Below are 18,279 nucleotides of genomic sequence, written 5' to 3'. Positions count from 1 at the left end.
CTAAGGCCATGTTTATAGAATCAGTGCTAAGCTTCGATGCCAGGAAAGATGCAGGAAGTTTTTAAACTTTTTGGCCCTTGCTGACATGCCAAGTGCTAATAGAATAGGAAAGCAAAGCAAAATGTCCTGGCATTTAACAATGGCCTTTTAACAAATGCGCGCTTGAAAGGGGAGTCATACTGATGAAACTCTCTAGTAGCCTCCACAGGGGTTTTGAAAAGCTGCGGTTAAGATTTCATGTCTTTTTAATGAAGACAGTTTTCACAGCCATCAGCACTTTCATTCTTACTCTAAAGATCATCTTTGATACCAAAATTAATTAGAGAAAATATCCCAGCAGGAATGTTTTCAAAAAGTATTTATGAATAATAGCAAGGGGAGGGGGCTGAAGAGTTCTATTTAGACAACTGCATTCTTCGAGTTTCTTTTTAGCCAAACCCCTAAACAGGGGAGGCTGGTCCCTAGGGCAAATGTGGCAGAGTCGTACCATTGCTTTTTCTGCACCCTAAAATCCAGTGCTAGAACTCAGAAGTCCTGTGTCCTATAGCCTCACATTCATAATTTTTCTACCATTTAGAGACTCCCAGGAGTCTTTTCTGTCTGTCTTGTTATATGCAGAACTGAAAAATCACAGGTAAATCTAGGCATTTGATGCAGACTTGGAGAAACGTAACATTTCTAGGTGTCCAACTTATCTCCTTGGCCACAGTTGCCCATATACTGGTAACTTCACAGTTGGATTACTGCATTATATGTGTGGCTACCCTTGAGGTTGAGGGATACGGGTGGCGCTGTGGGTTAAACCACAAAGCCTAGGGCTTACTGATCAGAAGGTTGGCGGTTCGAATCCCCACAACGGGGTGAGCTCCTGTTGTTCGGTCCCAGCTCCTGCCAACCTAGCAGCTTGAAAGCATGCAGTGCAAGTAGATAAAAAGGTACCGCCCTGGCGGGAAGGTAAACGGCGTTTCCGTGCACTGCTCTGGTTTGCCAGAAACGGCTTAGTCATGCTGGCCACATGGCCCGGAAGCTGTACACCGGCTCCCTCGGCCAGTAAAGCGAGATGAGTGCCGCAACCCCAAAGTCATCCGCGACTGGACCTAACAGTCAGGGGTCCCTTTACCTTTACCCTTGAGGTTGGTCTGGAGACTGCAGCTGGTGCAGAATACAGTGGCTGGGCTGCTTGTGGGGTCAAACTACTGCTGGCATATAACACCTTGCTCTGAGGATTTGCACCGTTTGCCAATGTGCTATCAGACAAAGCTCAAGGTGTTGGTGCTAGCATAAAAGGCCCTATCCAGCTCAGAACTAGGTAACTTGAGACACTGCCTTACCCCTTATTCATCCCGTGGGTCTCTGCTGCCTATGGTAGAGTTTGTCCTGCAAGTTCCAAAGTTCTCAGAAGTCTACTCCACAATAACTCAGAGGTGGCTTTCAGGAGCACAGAATTGCCCTCGTTCTGTGGAACAGCGTTCCTGTCAAAATACAGAAGCCATCCACTGTCTGCACTTTCCGGAAACAACTAAAGAAATTTTTGTTCTGATGTGTCTTTAGTTTTTTTAGTTGTTTTTCCCCCAAACAAACATACACCTGCTCATTTGCGTGGTTTTACTGTTTTTTGTTGTTATGTATTGCCATGAGACATTTGTGCAGGTGATTAATAAATCAATAACAGTAAAAAAGAAATGCTAACATCTGATGCTTGTGTCTGAGAACTGCCTAAGTGTTCACTGTATATTTTCAAGGGAGGATGGGGAGAAAACCAGAATTAGTTGTCTGAAGCCGAAAGATGGAAGATTCAGGACAGATAAAACAAAGTACTTCACACAGCCCATAGACTATGGAACTCACTCCCACAGGAGGCAGTGATGGTTGCCAACTTGGTTAACTTTCAAAGAGGATTCATGGAGGATAAGGCTATCAATGGCTTCTAGCCCTGATAGCTATGCTCTGCCTACACGGGCCAAGGCAGCGATACTTCTGAAAACTACGTAGTTGGCAGAAGTCACAGGAGGGGAGACTTTCCTTGTGCTGTGGTCCTGCTCGTGGGTTTCCCACAGGCATCTGCTTGGCCACTGTAAGAACAGGATGGTGGACTAGATGGGCTATTGGCCTGATCCAGGAGGCTCTTCTTACATTTGTATGACTCTGCCTCCAGGGACTGCCTGCCTCTGCCTCCCATTAGTTGCCCTGGTCACCATCTCACCAACTCAAATACTTACCAGCCGCCGCCACTAACAAATGCTTAAACAAAATCATCTGATATATGTGAACTTGTTCTTCTATCTGCCACTTGGTTTCTCAGTGATCCACAAACAGACCTTGACATAAGCTCTGGCTAGAAATTAAAACAGAATTATCAAACATCCTTAGGCTAAACATTCTCAGATTATAAAAATGGCACCTCAGGCTTGTTTAAGAGACTACTAAAATCCTAGCCAAGACACTTGCATTACCAATCAAACTGCATATATGTTTTCACTGAACTGGGAAACGGTAATATTTACACAAGGACAAAAGGCAACTGCTGCTTTTCGCATTGGATATTCCCAAAGAGGAGGAACCAAAATGAAAACCAAGAAGGATGTTTCCTGGCAGCAACCTGATGTCAGCATTATCACTTGATTATTCTGGAAGTTGCTGGGCCTCCCACTAGTGTCTGCTCTGCCCTATATATCCAGTTGGTTTTTTGTGGAAGAAAAGGGGGCATCTCCAAGAGGGGGTCTTCCTAAATGCATGGGTAGGCAAACTAAGGCCTGGGGGCCGGATCTGGCCCAATTGCCTTCTAAATCTGGCCCACGGATGGTCCAGGAATCAGTGTTTTTTTCCATGAGTAGAATGTGTGCTTTTATTTAAAATGCATCTCTGAGTTATTTGTGGGGCATAGGAATTTGTTCATTTCCCCCAAAAAATATAGTCCGCCCCCCCCCCACAAGGTCTGAGGGACAGTGGACCGGCCCGCTGCTGAAAAAGTTTGCTGGCCCTATTTCTAGAGCAACTGGTCTAGATTGCCCTGCAGGCAATATGTGTGTTTGACACCATCTTGAACAAGACCTGTCAGTGGCCCCCAGAACTATCTGCCTACACTTTTGGTTCCATAATTTAGTGCTAAACTGCAACATTCATTATTCTCTCTCTCTCCCCCCCCCCCCAATAAAAGGGTACAAAACTGGTTATAGGAATTTGCAAAGTACAGTCCCTGTTCATCTTGGAATTCTAAATCCAGTTCAACATTCAAAAGCCTTACAGCTCCCCCTAGTGTTCATACTACATACCTTTTTGAATGCCTTTCCTCCTGCTGCTTGTTTAATCAAACCCTGCCACAGTTATCTCAGTTCATACAGATCGAGTTTAGAAATATGTTGGTTCAAAGTCCTAATGCTGAAGCCTACAACGATCTATCACTATCTGTAGCTCCTGTTTTGTCAGCTCAGCAGCTCCCTACAGTTTAGAAAGAGGACAAAGCTAGCTGTAACAGAGCATAGGGAGATTATTTAATATATATAACCCCTTTATAACCCCTTCTAAAAGATCGAGTTTATGGGTGTCCACTTCCCAATGACGCCATTCAAGAGTATTGTGAGTACAAGGGAAGAGTCTGAGATACAGAACAGTATCCTTCACTTACAGAGGATTTGATTCAGTGTCCCAAGCAACAGTATTGCTACCTCTCACATGTGATAAGCCACTACTCTCTTCCTGCTGGATCTTTGGCAGTTCTTTAAGGCAGGGATAGTGAACCTGTGGATCACCATATGTTGTTGGACTACACTTCCATTAGCCCCAGCCAGCATACTCACCAGTAAAAGCAATTAGACTGCCAGGTTGCATAATAGGGCCTTCTCAGTGGTGGCTCCACAATTTTGGAATTCAATTCTAGAAGGCTCTTGAGAATAGGCAAGCCCCATCTCTCACTTTTTTTAAAAGAAGGCCTTAACAACCTATTTTTTTCTCAATAGCTCAATAGCAATCTGAGGAAGTATGAATGAGGGTAGTTTATGGTTATTGTTTTATGCTGGTAATTTTAATGTTATTATTGTTTATTGTTGCTAACTATGGATTTTTAACAGTTTTATGGAATTTATTTGTGTTCAAAAATATTGTAATCCGCTTTACGGTGGATTTCTTAAAAAAAACAAAACACAGTGTATTAATTCCTTAAATAAATGGTCAGGAATGATAACCATTATAGTCCAGCCACATCTGGTTTCCCACCAATGCTTTAAGACAAGGTATTTTCACTCTTGAGACAATATACACCAACACAGCAGAGCATCTAAATGCCACAATTTATTCCTTTACTCTGACCGCAATCTCTCTTCTCGCTTTTCATTTTTGGATTTATTCCACTGTAGCTTTTCAGACTCTTGATTTTACACTGAAAGGTTCAGCAGCATGATTTGGCTCCACAACATCCTGAGGGATTTTGTGCAGGGACATTTGGCTCCATCTGCTCCACTAACTTAAATGGATCCCTGAGTTTCTCCTGCTTAAAAAAAATAAATACAAGCAAAAACAAAACAGGGTCAAAGGGGAAAAGGCGATGAGGATCTGTGTTACCTAAGCTAGAAAGGGCATGTTTTCACTGTTTCTTTTTACTTTAAGTACTGCAAACTTAGTGCTTCTAAAAATTCAGTTCTACTGATTCAAACTGCATACAAGAGGGATCACTGCAAGCAGTTCACCAAGGAGTGCAACAAAACTCTTTTGAACTCATGCACATGGTGTCTTTCAAGGGCTAAATCCGTTCCGAATTTCACTTCCAAAAGAGGTAAAACCAAAACGAAGGCCTCAAGGTCTTTCCTCATTGTTTGTGGTATTTAGAGTAGGTACAGATAAAGCCACAAGGCTATATGCTATAGATACGCAAAAGAAAAGGAAGTATAGCACAGAGATAATGAATGAATGAGTTCAAAGGATTTTGACAACAGGCTATTGCTTTGACTGGCCACTTAGTTTGGAAGTATGTCTGCACTAGCTCATTCTTAGAGGAGCTCCCTTTGAACAGGATAATCACATCATATGCTTTGTCCTTGCACCATCTGTGCCCGATAAAAACTGCAATTTCTGGTTTTTTTGCATGAAAGTGATTATCTCATTCAAGGGGAATTAACCGTCCTACCACTAAACACGGATAGATGCCTTGGAGTGACTCTCCTCCTGGGCACTGCTATGCTGCCTCCCTTAGTGTTGATTTAGAACAGGGGTCGGCAAACTACGGTCCAGGGGCTGGATGTGGCCTGAAAGGTTCGTGAATCTGGCCCACACAGCCATTTGAAAACCCCCGCCAAGTGTCTGAGGCAAGCATCTGCGACACAGTTTTTCAGCGGCGCGGGGACTGAGTAGTCGGTTCCCACACTGCACTGAGGTAAACTCTGTCGCAGCCTTTCATTTGTAGAGCCACTGCCGACACGCAGCAGCTCAATGAAGGAAAAGCCATGTTGTAGTTTACCTCAGCATGGCGCGGGGACTGACCAATCAGTCCCCGTGCCACGCTGAGGTAAACTCTGATGCAGCCTTTCATTCGTTGAGCCGCCGCCGACACGCAGTTGCCCATGGCTCCCACAGCAATGGGGAGCTGAGCACAGAGTGACGCAGGAGGGAGCAGTGAGGGGGTCGGCGGCTTCGTCAGTCGCGGCTTCGGCGAGCTTGTGGGGCTGGCACTGAGGATGAAGCTGAAGCTGGGCTTCCTCTTGCGTGCGGTGCTGCTGCTCGGCTCCTGCCTGGGGCTGCTGCTGCTCTGGTCGTCGCTCTCGCCCCGTGCCGAAGAGCTCAGCCCAAGGGACAGGATCCGGGTGAGTCGCTGCTTCCCAGCTGAGGGAAGGCAGAGGAGGAGGTGGGGTCTCTGAGCCCCGACAGTGGACCTCCCGACCCCAGAGGCCGCCCTTCTCCCTTCACTCCCTGCCGCCCACCTGCTTCGGAGGCACTGGGCCAAAGCCCTCTTTCTCTCTGCCTGGGCGCCTTCCTCTTCAGCCTGGGCCAGCGGGCCGGGATGGGGCAGGTTCTGCAGCGGCAGCAACTGCTGTCCCTGCCCAGGCTGAGGCCTGTGGCATTGGCGAGGCCTGAGAAAGGGGGAGGGAGCAGCGAGGGGGCCGGCGGGAAGTCGTGGCCGGCGAGGGGCGGCAGCGCTTGGGCCCTCCTCCCACAGTGGGGACTGTGACTGAGGGGGCTCCCGGCTCCGCCTTTTTCTTCTTCCTCCCTGCCCTCCCCCCCCCCCGTGGCGGTTCATATTTTTTTCTAAAATATAGTCCAGCCCCCCACAAGGTCTGAGGGACAGTGAACCGGCACCCTGCTGAAAACGTTTGAGGACCCCTGGACTAGAACGTGGGAGAGCAGGATGCAAATCCCCACTTGACCATTAAGCTCATTGAGGGACTCTGGGCTGTCACCGTCACTTAGCCTAACCTACCTCACAGGGTGGTTGTGGGGATTAAAAGGGGGAGGACCACCCTGAGCTTCTTAGAGAGAAAAGTAAGATACAAAAACAATAAATAATTAACAAACAAGTACCGTAGTTTTCGCTCCATAACACGCACTTTTTTCCTCCTAGAAAGTAAGGGGAAATGTCCGTGCATGTTACGGAGCAAATGCTTCCCTCCTCCGTGGTTTCCAGCGGGAGAAGAGCCGCTGAATGGGGAGGAGAGAGGGACAGAGTGCCTGCTTCTTTAAAGGAGCAAAGCGGGAGGGGTGAGGAGGGGTACACTCGTGTAAGCGGCTCCTGTCCGGTTGGCTCCTTTAAAGCAAGCTCTCTCTCCTTTAAAGCAAGCTCTCTCTCCTCCCCACTCAGCGGCTCTTCTCCCGCTTTGCTGGAAATAGCAGGAAAGATTTTCAGCTTGCTAAGCGGGGGGGGGGGGGGGAGAGAAACAGAGTCTGCTTGCTTTAAAGGAGCAAAGCAGGAGAGGAGCCGCTTACACGAGTGTAAGCAGCTCCTGTCCGGTTGGCTTCTTTAAAGCAAGCAGGCTCTCTGTATCTCTCTCCTCCCGCTTTGCTGGAAATAGCAGGAAAGATTTTCAGCTCGCTAAGGGTGGGGGGTGGGAGGGAGAGAAGCAGAACCTGCTTGCTTTAAAGGAGCCTAGCAGACAGGAGCCGCTTACACTCGTGTAAGCGGCTCCTGTCTGGTAGTCTCCTTTAAAGCAAGCAGGCTCTCTGTCCCTCCAGCAAAGTTTTTCAGCTCGCTAAGGGGGGGGGGGGAGGAGGGAGAGAAGCAGAGCCTGTTCCACGCATGCTCCTTGTCCCTTGAGTGCTTTTCCTTCCCTCCCCACTTTAAACGTGGTTACAAAGCACAGATCCACATGGATCCTCAGGATTTTTGCACTGGGTCACCCCAAATTTACCATCAGATCACATTGCATGTCCATGGCTACAGTTTGCACCAAAAAAATCACACACCCACTGTTGCCTGGGGCCGCAGTGGTGCAAAAACGTGGTTACAAACATGGATCCACATGGATACTCAGGATTTTTGCATTGGGCTACCCCAAACTCACCATCAGATCACATGTCTGTGGCCACAGCATGAACCAGAAAAATCATACATCCACTGTTTCGTTTAGAATATTTTTTTCCTTGTTTTCCTCCTCTAAAAACTACATGCGTGTTATGGTCGGGTGCGTGTTATCGAGCGAAAAATACGGTATGTGTGGGTGTGCACGCACACACACACAAATACCACAACCTACAACCTAATTTTTAAAATGTCATCCATAAACACATGCAGCTTTGGGATTTCAATGTAGGTCACACACAGGCAACAAGACCAGCCCTAGCATTAGGGATGGTGTGTCTGCAGGCAAAAGCAGCTAATTCTGAGTATCATGTGATGGCAGGAAATTGACAATTATTTAATATATGATTGTTGTATTTTCACAACCAGGGAGAAGGAGAAGCCCTTGTGGGATCTTCTGCCCCAGGTGCCCAAATAATGTGACCAGCCTTGGGTAACATGTACCTTGATGTGTGAGGAAGGGGGCAACATTTACAGCTCTGCCTCAAGCAGCAAAATATCTTGCTTAGGCTGCCCCTGACCTTAGTATTTTGTTGACCTAAATCCTTTCATCCACACATGAGAGCAACCTGTCCTAAGCATAGCAGAGTCTATCCTTGCATTGTTTCTTCCAAAACAGGATTTTAATCCTTGGACTGAAAAAAGCATACATTTTCCAGTGCTTACAGCAAGAGGCAGGATAGTGGGGGAAAGTAACCAAGAACTGCCTTTGACTTGCTGGTTAATCCAATCCTGACTTAGAAATTCTATGGTGTGATATATAAGCTTGGGTTACATTGCAGTGATGACACAGAATCTTTATTACAGAAACCAAACTTAGTTGTTTCTGTTGGGAGTGGAGTTAAGCCTAAAGCACCTGACTGCAATCCTCCCCTTGGGCTTTGCTGCTTATCTAAGAAATGCCTCTTGTGCCCTCATCCTCCCTCTTCCATACGCCAATAAGCAAAAGGTTATCCTTTCTAGGTCACACAGCTGTTTGCCTTCATCAGATGAATTGGGAGGAGGGAATAGGCTTCTTATAGATAGACCAGCTCCAAAATAGGGTCAGGGCCGGAGGGTAAGGCTCAAGATTCAGTTAAGCATGCTGGATGTACAGAGAAGCCCCTGGGGAATCCAAAGCACTAGTCATCCTTTCATCTGCCGCTGCAATGTGCCACACTACTCAAAAGGGCTCCCTTTCTGCAGGCAATCATTTTAAGTCTCAGTGTACATGCACTGTGCAAATTACACAGATGTGACTCCAGATTAATGCAGGGCTTGTTCGCGTCATCTTTTCTGAACGGTCTATGCGTTAATTTCAAGGCTGGAATGGCTTCACAGACTCTGCTGGAATGTATCTACTGAGATACTTAGCAATTTGTAGTTGATGCCAGAGACCCCAAATCTAATTCTGGGAGGATCAACATAGCTATTCAGTCTGGACGAAGCACATTTCAACATAATTTACATGCACACAGGTCGTATCCACACTACACATCTAAAGCATATTTATACCACTTTAAGAGTCATGGCTTTCCCCCAAAGAATACCAGGAACTGTAGTTCCCTTACAGAGCAATTATTCCCAGCACCCTTAACAAACTAAAGTTCCCAAGATTCTTTGGGGGAAGCCATGTGCTTTAAATGTATGGTGTGGATGTGACTATAGAGTAGGCATGTCCAAAGTCCATTTCGGGGGCCTAATCCGGCCTGCCGCTTGGGTTAATCTGGCCCCTGTGACAGTTTATTTCCTGGGTTAAATCCTAAAAAAAGCTCACCAACTTTGGTCGGCCCCCACGGCCCTTCACTTCATCAAATCTGGCCCTCATTGAAAAAAGTTTGGACACCACTGCAGAGGAATTTACAAGTTTTGTCTGGCACTGCTAGCCAGCTAAAACTTCTGGTTGCCAAACTGACCCTCAATCTCTAACTCAAACGGAGGGACAGGATTTTGTGTCGATTGTCACATGGAGCTTTTGAAGCCCAGAAATGGCATACAAGAGCCCTCACTTGTTTTTCTCTTTGCACCACGCTAGTGTGAGCACCTTGGATTAAGCCCCAAAATGAACTAAGCTTGGCAAACACATTTTCCCTAGTACTATCACAGTTTGCTCATCTACAGGAGCAAGACTTGAAGACGTCTGCAGCAGACCTCGGGGGGGGGGGGGCAGGTCTGAGAACAGTAGATGTTACTGAAGTGTGAAAACCTCCCTTTCAGTCCATCTCATTTCTGCAGAACTGCAACTCCCACTGACAGTCCACACTTCCATGGGAAAAAAGACTCTGGAAATCTGCAGAGATGTAAATAAACTCTGCAGCTCATGCTTATGAGGAGTGTGGTAGTTTTATCACAATCCTAAGAATAGAAATTTCCTTTTATAATTTCATTGTAAAGTAAAAATCACTAGTCTGGCATAAGGCTCAGTAGGCGTTAATCCAGATTGGATTATTGCAATGTGCTGTCCTTGAGGACAACTCAGAAACTTCAACAGACCCAAAATGCACCCACCAGATTACTATTCAGGGTTCCATTTAGAGCTCATACAACCCGTGCTTTAAAACAGTTGCATTGGTTGCCAGTTCATTTCTGTGCTTAATTTAAGGTGCTCATGCTAGTGTTTAAAACCACAAATGACTTAGGATACAATAATGCTCTATTAGTATTGCTTTAGGGTCTAACCAACCTTTTGCTTCCCAGGAATATAGCCTTCTGGGGATGAGACCTTCTGCCCCACTGGATGGACCAGGAATTTCCTAGAAAATCTTGAGTTCTGTAGAATAGCTGCTGTCTCCTCATCCACATCCACCACTTCTCCTTGCTGAGAAAGGAGGGGAAGAGGGTGAATGCAAGACACATCACAATTAACAAACAATAAACAGGCCAGATGGGTATGTATAGGCAAGGGCTTATTATATTTACCTTCTGTTAGCTACAGCCCTCTTTCACTTCAACCCCAATGCCTCATCAGGCTTGTACCTTGAACCTGTAGTTAATGTCAAGCTCTAGTTCCTTCTCATGCCCAGGGATTCCTCCTTTGTAAATCGCTTCACACCACTGAGCTGACCCATCCTTGGGGATCTTGAAGAGGCGAAAAGTAGCAGAAACAAACTGGGAGTCACCTATAATCAAAGTGGAGGGGCTTGTGTCACTCCTGAGCAATGTCACAGTACAATTCCCACCTCAGATGTGGGCTACCAGACACATGGGGAGGGGAAGCCAGGTAGGTAATTTTCAGGGTCTCTCGTCAACTGCAATACTAGCTGTGTTTTATGAACCTGGATTCCTCCCTCCTCCAAAGATGTACATGCCTGTGGATTCAGAGACCAAAATATTCACAAAATATTTTTGCAAGCAAGAATTCTTAGGTTAGCAAATTTTATTCCTTGTCCCACTTTCCTCGAAGCTATGTATGCAGGTAAAAAAAAGATAGGAATACCGCTAACCATTTAACCAGGCAACCAAGGTGTGCATCAGGAACATGTCCCTAAGTCTCACGCATCTAAAATTAATTAACCCTGACTTAGGGCCAAATGACATGTATAGCAGGAGAGCCACAATCTGATCTCCCAACAGCTTTTATTTGCCAAAAAAACAAAAGGTGCAAGGAGGAGGGGCAATCTAGACTGAAATGACACTGAAAGTCGAACGAGGAGGCTGACTAAGGGTGAAAAATAGTACTCTTACCAACGGCATTTTCCAGCTCCTTGTTAGCAAGGGTTATTCGAGAGGCAGCAACCAACCGAGGTGGCAAGAATCCAACTTCCTCAGCAATTTTGTACAGATCCTTCCACCACAGGGCTCCCCCTAGGCACTCACCTACAGATGGTAGGATGACAAAAGTGATCATTTCCAGATAGCATGGGAACAGGTACATGCAGCTAATTAATGCAGGATTTAACCCTATCCACCCAGGCATCAGCTGACACCACAAGGGCCATCAGCTGATGAGTTGTTTGGGGGAAAATAATCTCACAGGCCAAGACTGGCCTCTACACTGAAGGTTCCCACCCCTTCTGTAGTATCAGCGTAGGATTGTTGCCCCAATCCACAGAACCTTACATGTGGCAGCAGGCTTCTCCAAGGATCTCATCCATAAAACTGATCCTTGGTTCTATGCTGGGGGCACCCAGAAGATCCTGTAAGTTAGAGCTGGGCTGGAGAACTTCAGGTTTGGGAACCGAACATGGCCCTGCATCCCTCTCTATCAGGCCCTTGGGAGACTGTATCCCATGAGACTGTATCCCACCCACAGCCATGCTCTGCACCCTCATGGAGTGCTTCTGCCCAGCTGGAATGTTTCAATGAGCTCTGATCATTTCTGCTACTCCTAAGGCCTGTATGGTATTGAAAGACATTGGCCTATGGGAAAAAAATGGGTTACATATTTGAAGCAATCTTAAAATGGTATATCTGACAGGAAGATGCAATGCTGGCTACCGTTTTTCAACTGGGTGTGGGAAGAAGAGAATAATTCACTCACCCCACAAGACTTTATGGTTCCTGGTTTCCTGTGGCAGGTCACAGTTGGCATAGACATCACTGAAATACATCTCCCCACCTGCCTGAAAGAGCAGGTAACAAGAAGGAAACAAATAATTACTGTTTCCACGGTTTGGTAGGCAAAAGAGAGCCACTGTTTGCTGCCAGTTTGGTTGCTTGCTATGGATGTGTTGTGTCTTCAAAGGGAAAGCAATTCAACCATGTAAACTAATCTTGGGGAGGCAACCCATTCCTACTAGGTAAATTCAATCCTCCTCCTCCCTTTGTTTCTATAAACAGGGCCCAGCAGTGGCTGGAAACTCAAGAACATTGAGGAGAAACAACCCAAATGGAGACCGGACATATCTTTTCCCTCTAAAGTCTTTGATTTTCCAGGGATTTCTTTCTAGATGCTGATCTGCATAGGTTCTCCTATTCCAGGAGTTTGAACACTCAACTCCAATTACACTTTCCCCCTTTTCCTTAGGTTACACCTGGGCAGAGCAGAAGAAAATTCTCCTTTTCACTCAGAGTCCTCCCTGTTGGCCTTAGTTTGCCTAACATGCCTTATGCAACCAGCCATGTGTTTACCTTTAACACTCGATAAGCTTCATGCAGGACAGCTCTTTTATCAGGGGACAGATTGACCACACAGTTGGAGCTAAACAAGAGATAAAGCCAACTTATTTATTTGATTTATTTGTTCTCCTGCTCTTCTACCTGAAGGAACCCAGAGCAACTGTGCATCATCATAAATGACACGTCTTTATTAAAAATGTTGCAAAACTGTTAAAACAACTAAAACCAAGTTTGTGTGTATAAACAGCCATTTCCAAGCTGCTGCACACCCTCCCTCCCTCCAAGTTCTAAATGCCTCAGTGAACAGAAATATTTCCAGACTACATCTGAAATGATGGCAACATATGGGGCAAACACACTTCGCGTAGGTGCTACTGATAGCCACAAAGCCTCAATCGCAGCACAGTGTGGAATATGGCATGCAGTGCTAAATCCATAAACTCAAATATAACCCCCCGTTTCCAGCCTATCTGCTTGCAGAGGAAGGGGCTAGAAAAAGGACCTACATTACAAGGTTATAGCTTTCGTCCTTCAAGCCTGCTTCACCCAGTTTCTCCATGTAGCCCTGGATAAAGTTTACATTGGGCTTCCGGTAGCCAAATTTGTTCATATGATAATCGATATGCTTCTTCGCCACTTCCACCTGATGGAAGGAAAGCAAGGATGTAAAAGATAGAAATTCAGTACAGAAGTATATGTGCAGGATAAAGCAGTGCTAACCACACACAGAGAAGCTTTAATATACCTTTGCTTATATGTTCTGCCATTAAACCCATCCCACCTACTCTCCTTATGCCAGAATACCAGCTTGCTCTTCATCCTCCTGCCATCCCCAGATGTGATATCAGTCTACGCATGATTTCATTCCAGTTGGACTTGCTGTACATGTTCCAAATTGCATATAGTAGTAAAAGTATTTCCCAGCATCCTTCCTGGATGCCCACAGAGACCTTCCTAGCACCCAAAGGGTCTCCCCACCCCACTGAAATTAGGTTTGAGAGGTTGTATTTGTCTTGCTTAGGTGTAGTATGTGTGTGTGTGTGGTGCCTAAGAGAGTTTTTCTAGTTTGCAAAGGTGTCCAGGAGTGCAAAAAGGCTGGTGACCACCTAGGTTAAGGACTGCAAACGAGGAGGCTGCACATGGGTGAGATGCCAGAATGGGAGCTTGTGTGAAAAAGGTAGGTCATGAAGGAAGCTGCATGCCAAGGAGTTTCAACAGTTATGCCCTCCATTTAGCAATCTGAAGGTAAACATGACAGTCTTGAATCAGCACGCAAAGAACAACCTCTTACCTGGGATTCAGTCATGTCTACCCCGGTCACATGTCCATTCTCCCCAACCATCTTACTGAGCATATAACAGTCTCTTCCACTCCCACAGCCCAAATCCAAAATCCAGCAGTCTTCTAGGCATTCTGGGATCACCAGGCCACAACCATAATACCTAAGGGAACAAAGGATAAAGCAATGAGAAAGTGAAACACATTTTGATGGAGACAAGTGGGTGGTCCAGATCAGCAGTGAGATGAGCCAATCCTCACCAAGGAGCATTTCATCAGATAAATACAACTGTTGTGTTGGCACCTGCTGTTCTTGAACACGTCTGCCACTGCTGAATAGTTTGGTTTTTAAATCACTGCATGGGTTAGTCACCACATTATTACATATTCAGACAAATTAAAACAAATACAATGAAGGACATAGAAAAACAATAGTTGGCCTATGACCCTTGCAATTTAACAGCACAATCCCAGGCATGTCTGCTCAAAAAAGCGCTATCAAGTTCAATGAGGCTTACTCCTACATAAATGAGTACAGGCTGCAACCCTAAACACACTTACTAGGGAGTAAATTGCACTAAATATAGCAGAATTTATTTCTGAGCAACAGTGTATGGGATTGCACTGCAAGATCTACAAGTTCTTCCCTAATCACACATATTATTCTCATTTTTTTATTATTTTGTTTAGATTCAGCCTACCTTTTACACTGACTGATCAAAATTCACCCTCACTGATTAATCAACTGAAAGCTTTACTTGCTTAATCTGCCAGTTAAATGACCTGCCCTAATCTTTTGGTTTGATTTTATACTTGATATGGCGTAGAGGGAAAAGGTTAAATAAGGATGAGGGGGAAATTAGATCTCCTCCCCACTTTCCATAATGCAACGGGCAGTAACTCATGAGATCAAAGTTCACTCAATAAAACAATACTGTACTTTGCCGAAACCTCCTCATGCACACATTGTAGGGCTTCTCTGGCGAATGTGGGCAAAGGCCTTGCTACAGTACAACAGGCATTGGTTTTTAGGTCTTCTTTTTTCTTCAACTCTTTGCCATAGTAATCCTAAAAAGGGAAACAGAAATTACCGGTATATACAACACGTTTGTAGCTTATAAAGAATGGCTGAAACACAAGTGATGAAGGCAGGTATGTCTGGCACCAGCAGTTGGCCAAGACAGGCACTGGCTGAGGGCCCAATGGGCTTGACAGGGTCCCCCAGAAGTCTGGCTCAACCCAGCCAGGCCACCACTTTCCCTGCTGGGATCCTAGGTGCATTCCCATGGTGGGTGGCACCAAATCTATTGATTGGACAGATCTATGTGCCAGGGCATGGCATCTGAGGTAATTTAAGAGGGTAGGTCCACTTCGTGGATCACTGCCTTGTCGTGGCGAAGGGGCTTGAATAACTCCAAGAAGCTATGAGCTATGCCATGCAGGGCCACCCAAGACGGACAGGTCATAGCCGAGAGTTTAGACTAAATGTGATCCACCTGGAGAAGGAACTGGCAACCCACTCCAGTATTTTTGCCATGAAAACTCCATGGACATTAAGAAGGAGAAGCTTTGAAAAGAAATTTCCCAGGCATGCTCTGGTTCATGGGGACAAAGAGGGTAGGTAGGACGGGAGCCAATCTTAGCTTCCATTTAAAAGCACTTTTGACCATCTGCCACTGGAGTAGGACCAGGGCCTGGTGGATGGCAGAGAACACTGCCTGCATCAAAACAGTTGTGGCAACAGAGGAAGAATGTCCACCACAGTCAGTGTGTAATGTTCTATTTGGGGAGGACCCTCATCAATACCATACCAAGAGCGCCCCCCCCCCATCCCATATGTCAACTGGCACAAAAGATAAGGCCTCTTCTGTGATGGCTCCAGGATATAATCTAAGCAGACTCTACAAACGCTTCTATTCATGATGACTGTTTTTAGTAGAAAATCGTTAAATTTAATTTATTATTTCCAAATAATGTAAAGTACATTGGGCTGTTCTGTCTTTAGAGACTCTTTAAGCCTTTGATAATTTGGAATGGGCTTATTTAATCAGAGTGTTAAAATCTAGGAAATTTGACCCAAAATCCATTTCAATAGTAATTTGTACTGTTTTAAACACTGTTTTCATGAGGGGTTGGAAAAAGGGGATTGGCTGATTGAGTAATACTGGACACAGTCGCCAGGCTGGATAAATGAGAATATATGACGACAATGCTGAGATAAGCAGCCATGGATCAGAGGCGAGGAATGAGAAAAATTAGACACGGAAAGGCTTCGTTCTAAGTGGGCAAGAATTGTGTATATAAATGTTATATCACAAGGCCAAGATTAAGTGCTTAAATGTTATATCACAAGATATATCACAAGATATCACAAGATATATCACAAGATTAAGATTAATGTGCATTAATGTGGAACAGACCATTGGGATCACGGTGAAGGAAGGATATGTCAAGATCTCAGCATCAAACTACCTCACCTGGACTTCTGTATATATCCGCTCCGCAGCCACTGTTAAGAAAAGGAAAAGGTCAGCACACCGTGTAAACACACTTCACCCGAGTTATTGGGGGAGCTGCAGACGTAACACTCCGCTATGCAGCGGATTACCAGAGCCAAATGTAGCCCTTCTCCAAAGGGGAACTCAGCCCCAAAGACGGACTCTAGGCGGGTCTCCCCCTCGCTGACTCACGAGCCCCCATGCTGCCCCGTGAGAAGAAAGCAGCAGCAAAGCTTACTTAGAGCGACGTCTCGAGGTCTGGATCCCACAGCGAAGCCCCGGGCGACGCAAGCGCCGGAACAACGAGGATCAGCCAGAGCTCCTTCGACCACGATTGGAGGAGGAGCGATTGGATTGTGTTACAGGAAGTAGATGTGGCTTGTTTCTACAGAGGTCGCAGGGCCAAGAGGCAGCGCCTCGCGGCTATTCCTCCGTACAGACGGTCGTCTCGTGGCTTCCGAACAGGACGAGAGACCGCGGGAGAAGCCCTCGCTGGAATTAGAGGCTTCGAAGGCTTTGCTTCGCAGTCTGCGGCCCCGTTCTGTTTTCACGCCACTCACGAATCTGGGAAATTTAGGAACTCCCCCCCCCCCCCAGTGCCGGATTTACGTATAAGCTAAACAAGCTACTGTATATCTTAGGGCCCCACTCTCTTGGGAGCCCCGAAAAAATTTAAAGGGGAAAAAAACCCTAGATGTACATTTCCAAAATATAAGATAAAAAACAAATAAAATAAAACCTACATACAGCAACAGTGTTTTGCGTTGTGTAGGCTCCTATTTATTATGTGCAAATGGCTTTAGATACCTATTGGGTCCATAAATTACCATATAGCATATATTCAACACAAAAAACAGTGACAATTTGTTGTTGACAAAGTACAGTAGGACATATAAAGGGCCCCATTACCTTCAGTAGCTTAGGGCCTCATCAAATCTAAATCCAGCCCTGGATCAGACCCAAAGTCCATCCGGTCCAGCGTCCTGTTTCCCACAGCAGCTAAGGAGATGCCCCGATAAGCTTCCAAGCAGAACATCTGCCTTGTATGCAGATGCCAAATTCAATCCCCAGCATCTCCCCCGCCTGACACCCTAGAGCTGCTGCCTGGAAGGCGCCTTCCTCCCAGCAGCTGGTATTCATGGACACGCTGCTTCTGTAGCTGTTGCATTGTAGTCATCATGGCTACCAGTCTTGAAAAAGGAAGCTGGCTTAGATTATGAGGGCCAATAGTTTGCCTATATCAAATACTGTATCAAAGTTACAGACTAAAAAAATTATTACAGGATAAGCTTTTGAGAGCCTCATTCCACTTCATCACATCATTAAGTGTTATTCTGAGTTGCAGATAGCGAGGCGTCGCGAGGCTTTTTGTTGCCTTTGCTGCATAGAACTACCATGGCTACTCCTCTGGAAATACAAGACAATTCACATTAAATTTGGGAGTAGGGCAGTTTCTAACGCTCAGTTTACATAACCTAACTTACATAGCCTAACTTCCTTGCTGGTCTTCGGTTTAAGGCCAACTGTACAGACCCTCGACCCACTGATTTTCATCCTTGCCTACAAACCACACACTAGTGAGGTCAAGAGAGCCATTGGAAAAAATATTCCTGCACATGCTCTCTTGCAGAGTAAATAAAGAAAGAGTATACAGTGGAACCTCGGTTTTCAAACATAATCCGTTCCGGAAGTCCATTTGACTTCTGAAACATTCAAAAACAGAGAATCAAAGGGCAGCTGGCAAATCTAATTGGGGGAAAATGAGAAATGCGTTTGGCTTCTAAGGCACGCTCGAAAACAGAAGCAGTCACTTCCAGGTTGTTGGCTTTCAGCTCCTGAAACATTTGGCAGCTGAGACATTCAACAACCAAGATTTGACTATATTTTAAACCATCCATTGATATGCAGGAACTTCTCCTTCCCAAACTGATTATACTTACCAGATGCAATAGTCAGCTGGTGGCT

General features: G+C 45.6%; 1 protein-coding gene across 3 annotated transcripts; it reads right to left on the bottom strand.

Annotated features, from left to right (window-relative positions):
• Positions 1–4,274: 4,274 nt before the first annotated feature.
• AS3MT (arsenite methyltransferase) lies at positions 4,275–16,856 on the bottom strand. Of its 3 annotated transcripts, none has more exons than XM_081191271.1 (11): positions 16,553–16,856; positions 16,294–16,325; positions 14,757–14,884; positions 13,830–13,980; positions 13,045–13,181; positions 12,551–12,620; positions 11,961–12,042; positions 11,165–11,296; positions 10,457–10,599; positions 10,164–10,298; positions 4,275–4,486 (listed from the first exon to the last, which is right to left on the bottom strand). In XM_081191271.1, coding segments are annotated over exons 1-11 (1,113 nt in total). In that variant the 5' UTR covers positions 16,554–16,856; the 3' UTR covers positions 4,275–4,384. The 3 variants fall into 3 exon arrangements, with proteins under 3 accessions (XP_081047397.1, XP_081047398.1, XP_081047399.1); XM_081191272.1 differs by having other exon boundaries at positions 4,275–4,483; positions 16,553–16,851; XM_081191273.1 differs by lacking the exon at positions 16,553–16,856 and having other exon boundaries at positions 16,237–16,325.
• Between the last annotated feature and the right edge of the window lie 1,423 nt (positions 16,857–18,279).

Source organism: Podarcis bocagei, assembly GCF_964188305.1.
Source record: "Podarcis bocagei genome assembly, chromosome: 4".
NCBI lineage: Eukaryota > Metazoa > Chordata > Lepidosauria > Squamata > Lacertidae > Podarcis > Podarcis bocagei.
Note: the sequence above shows the minus strand (reverse complement) of the source record. Positions and strands in the feature narration are given on the sequence as shown.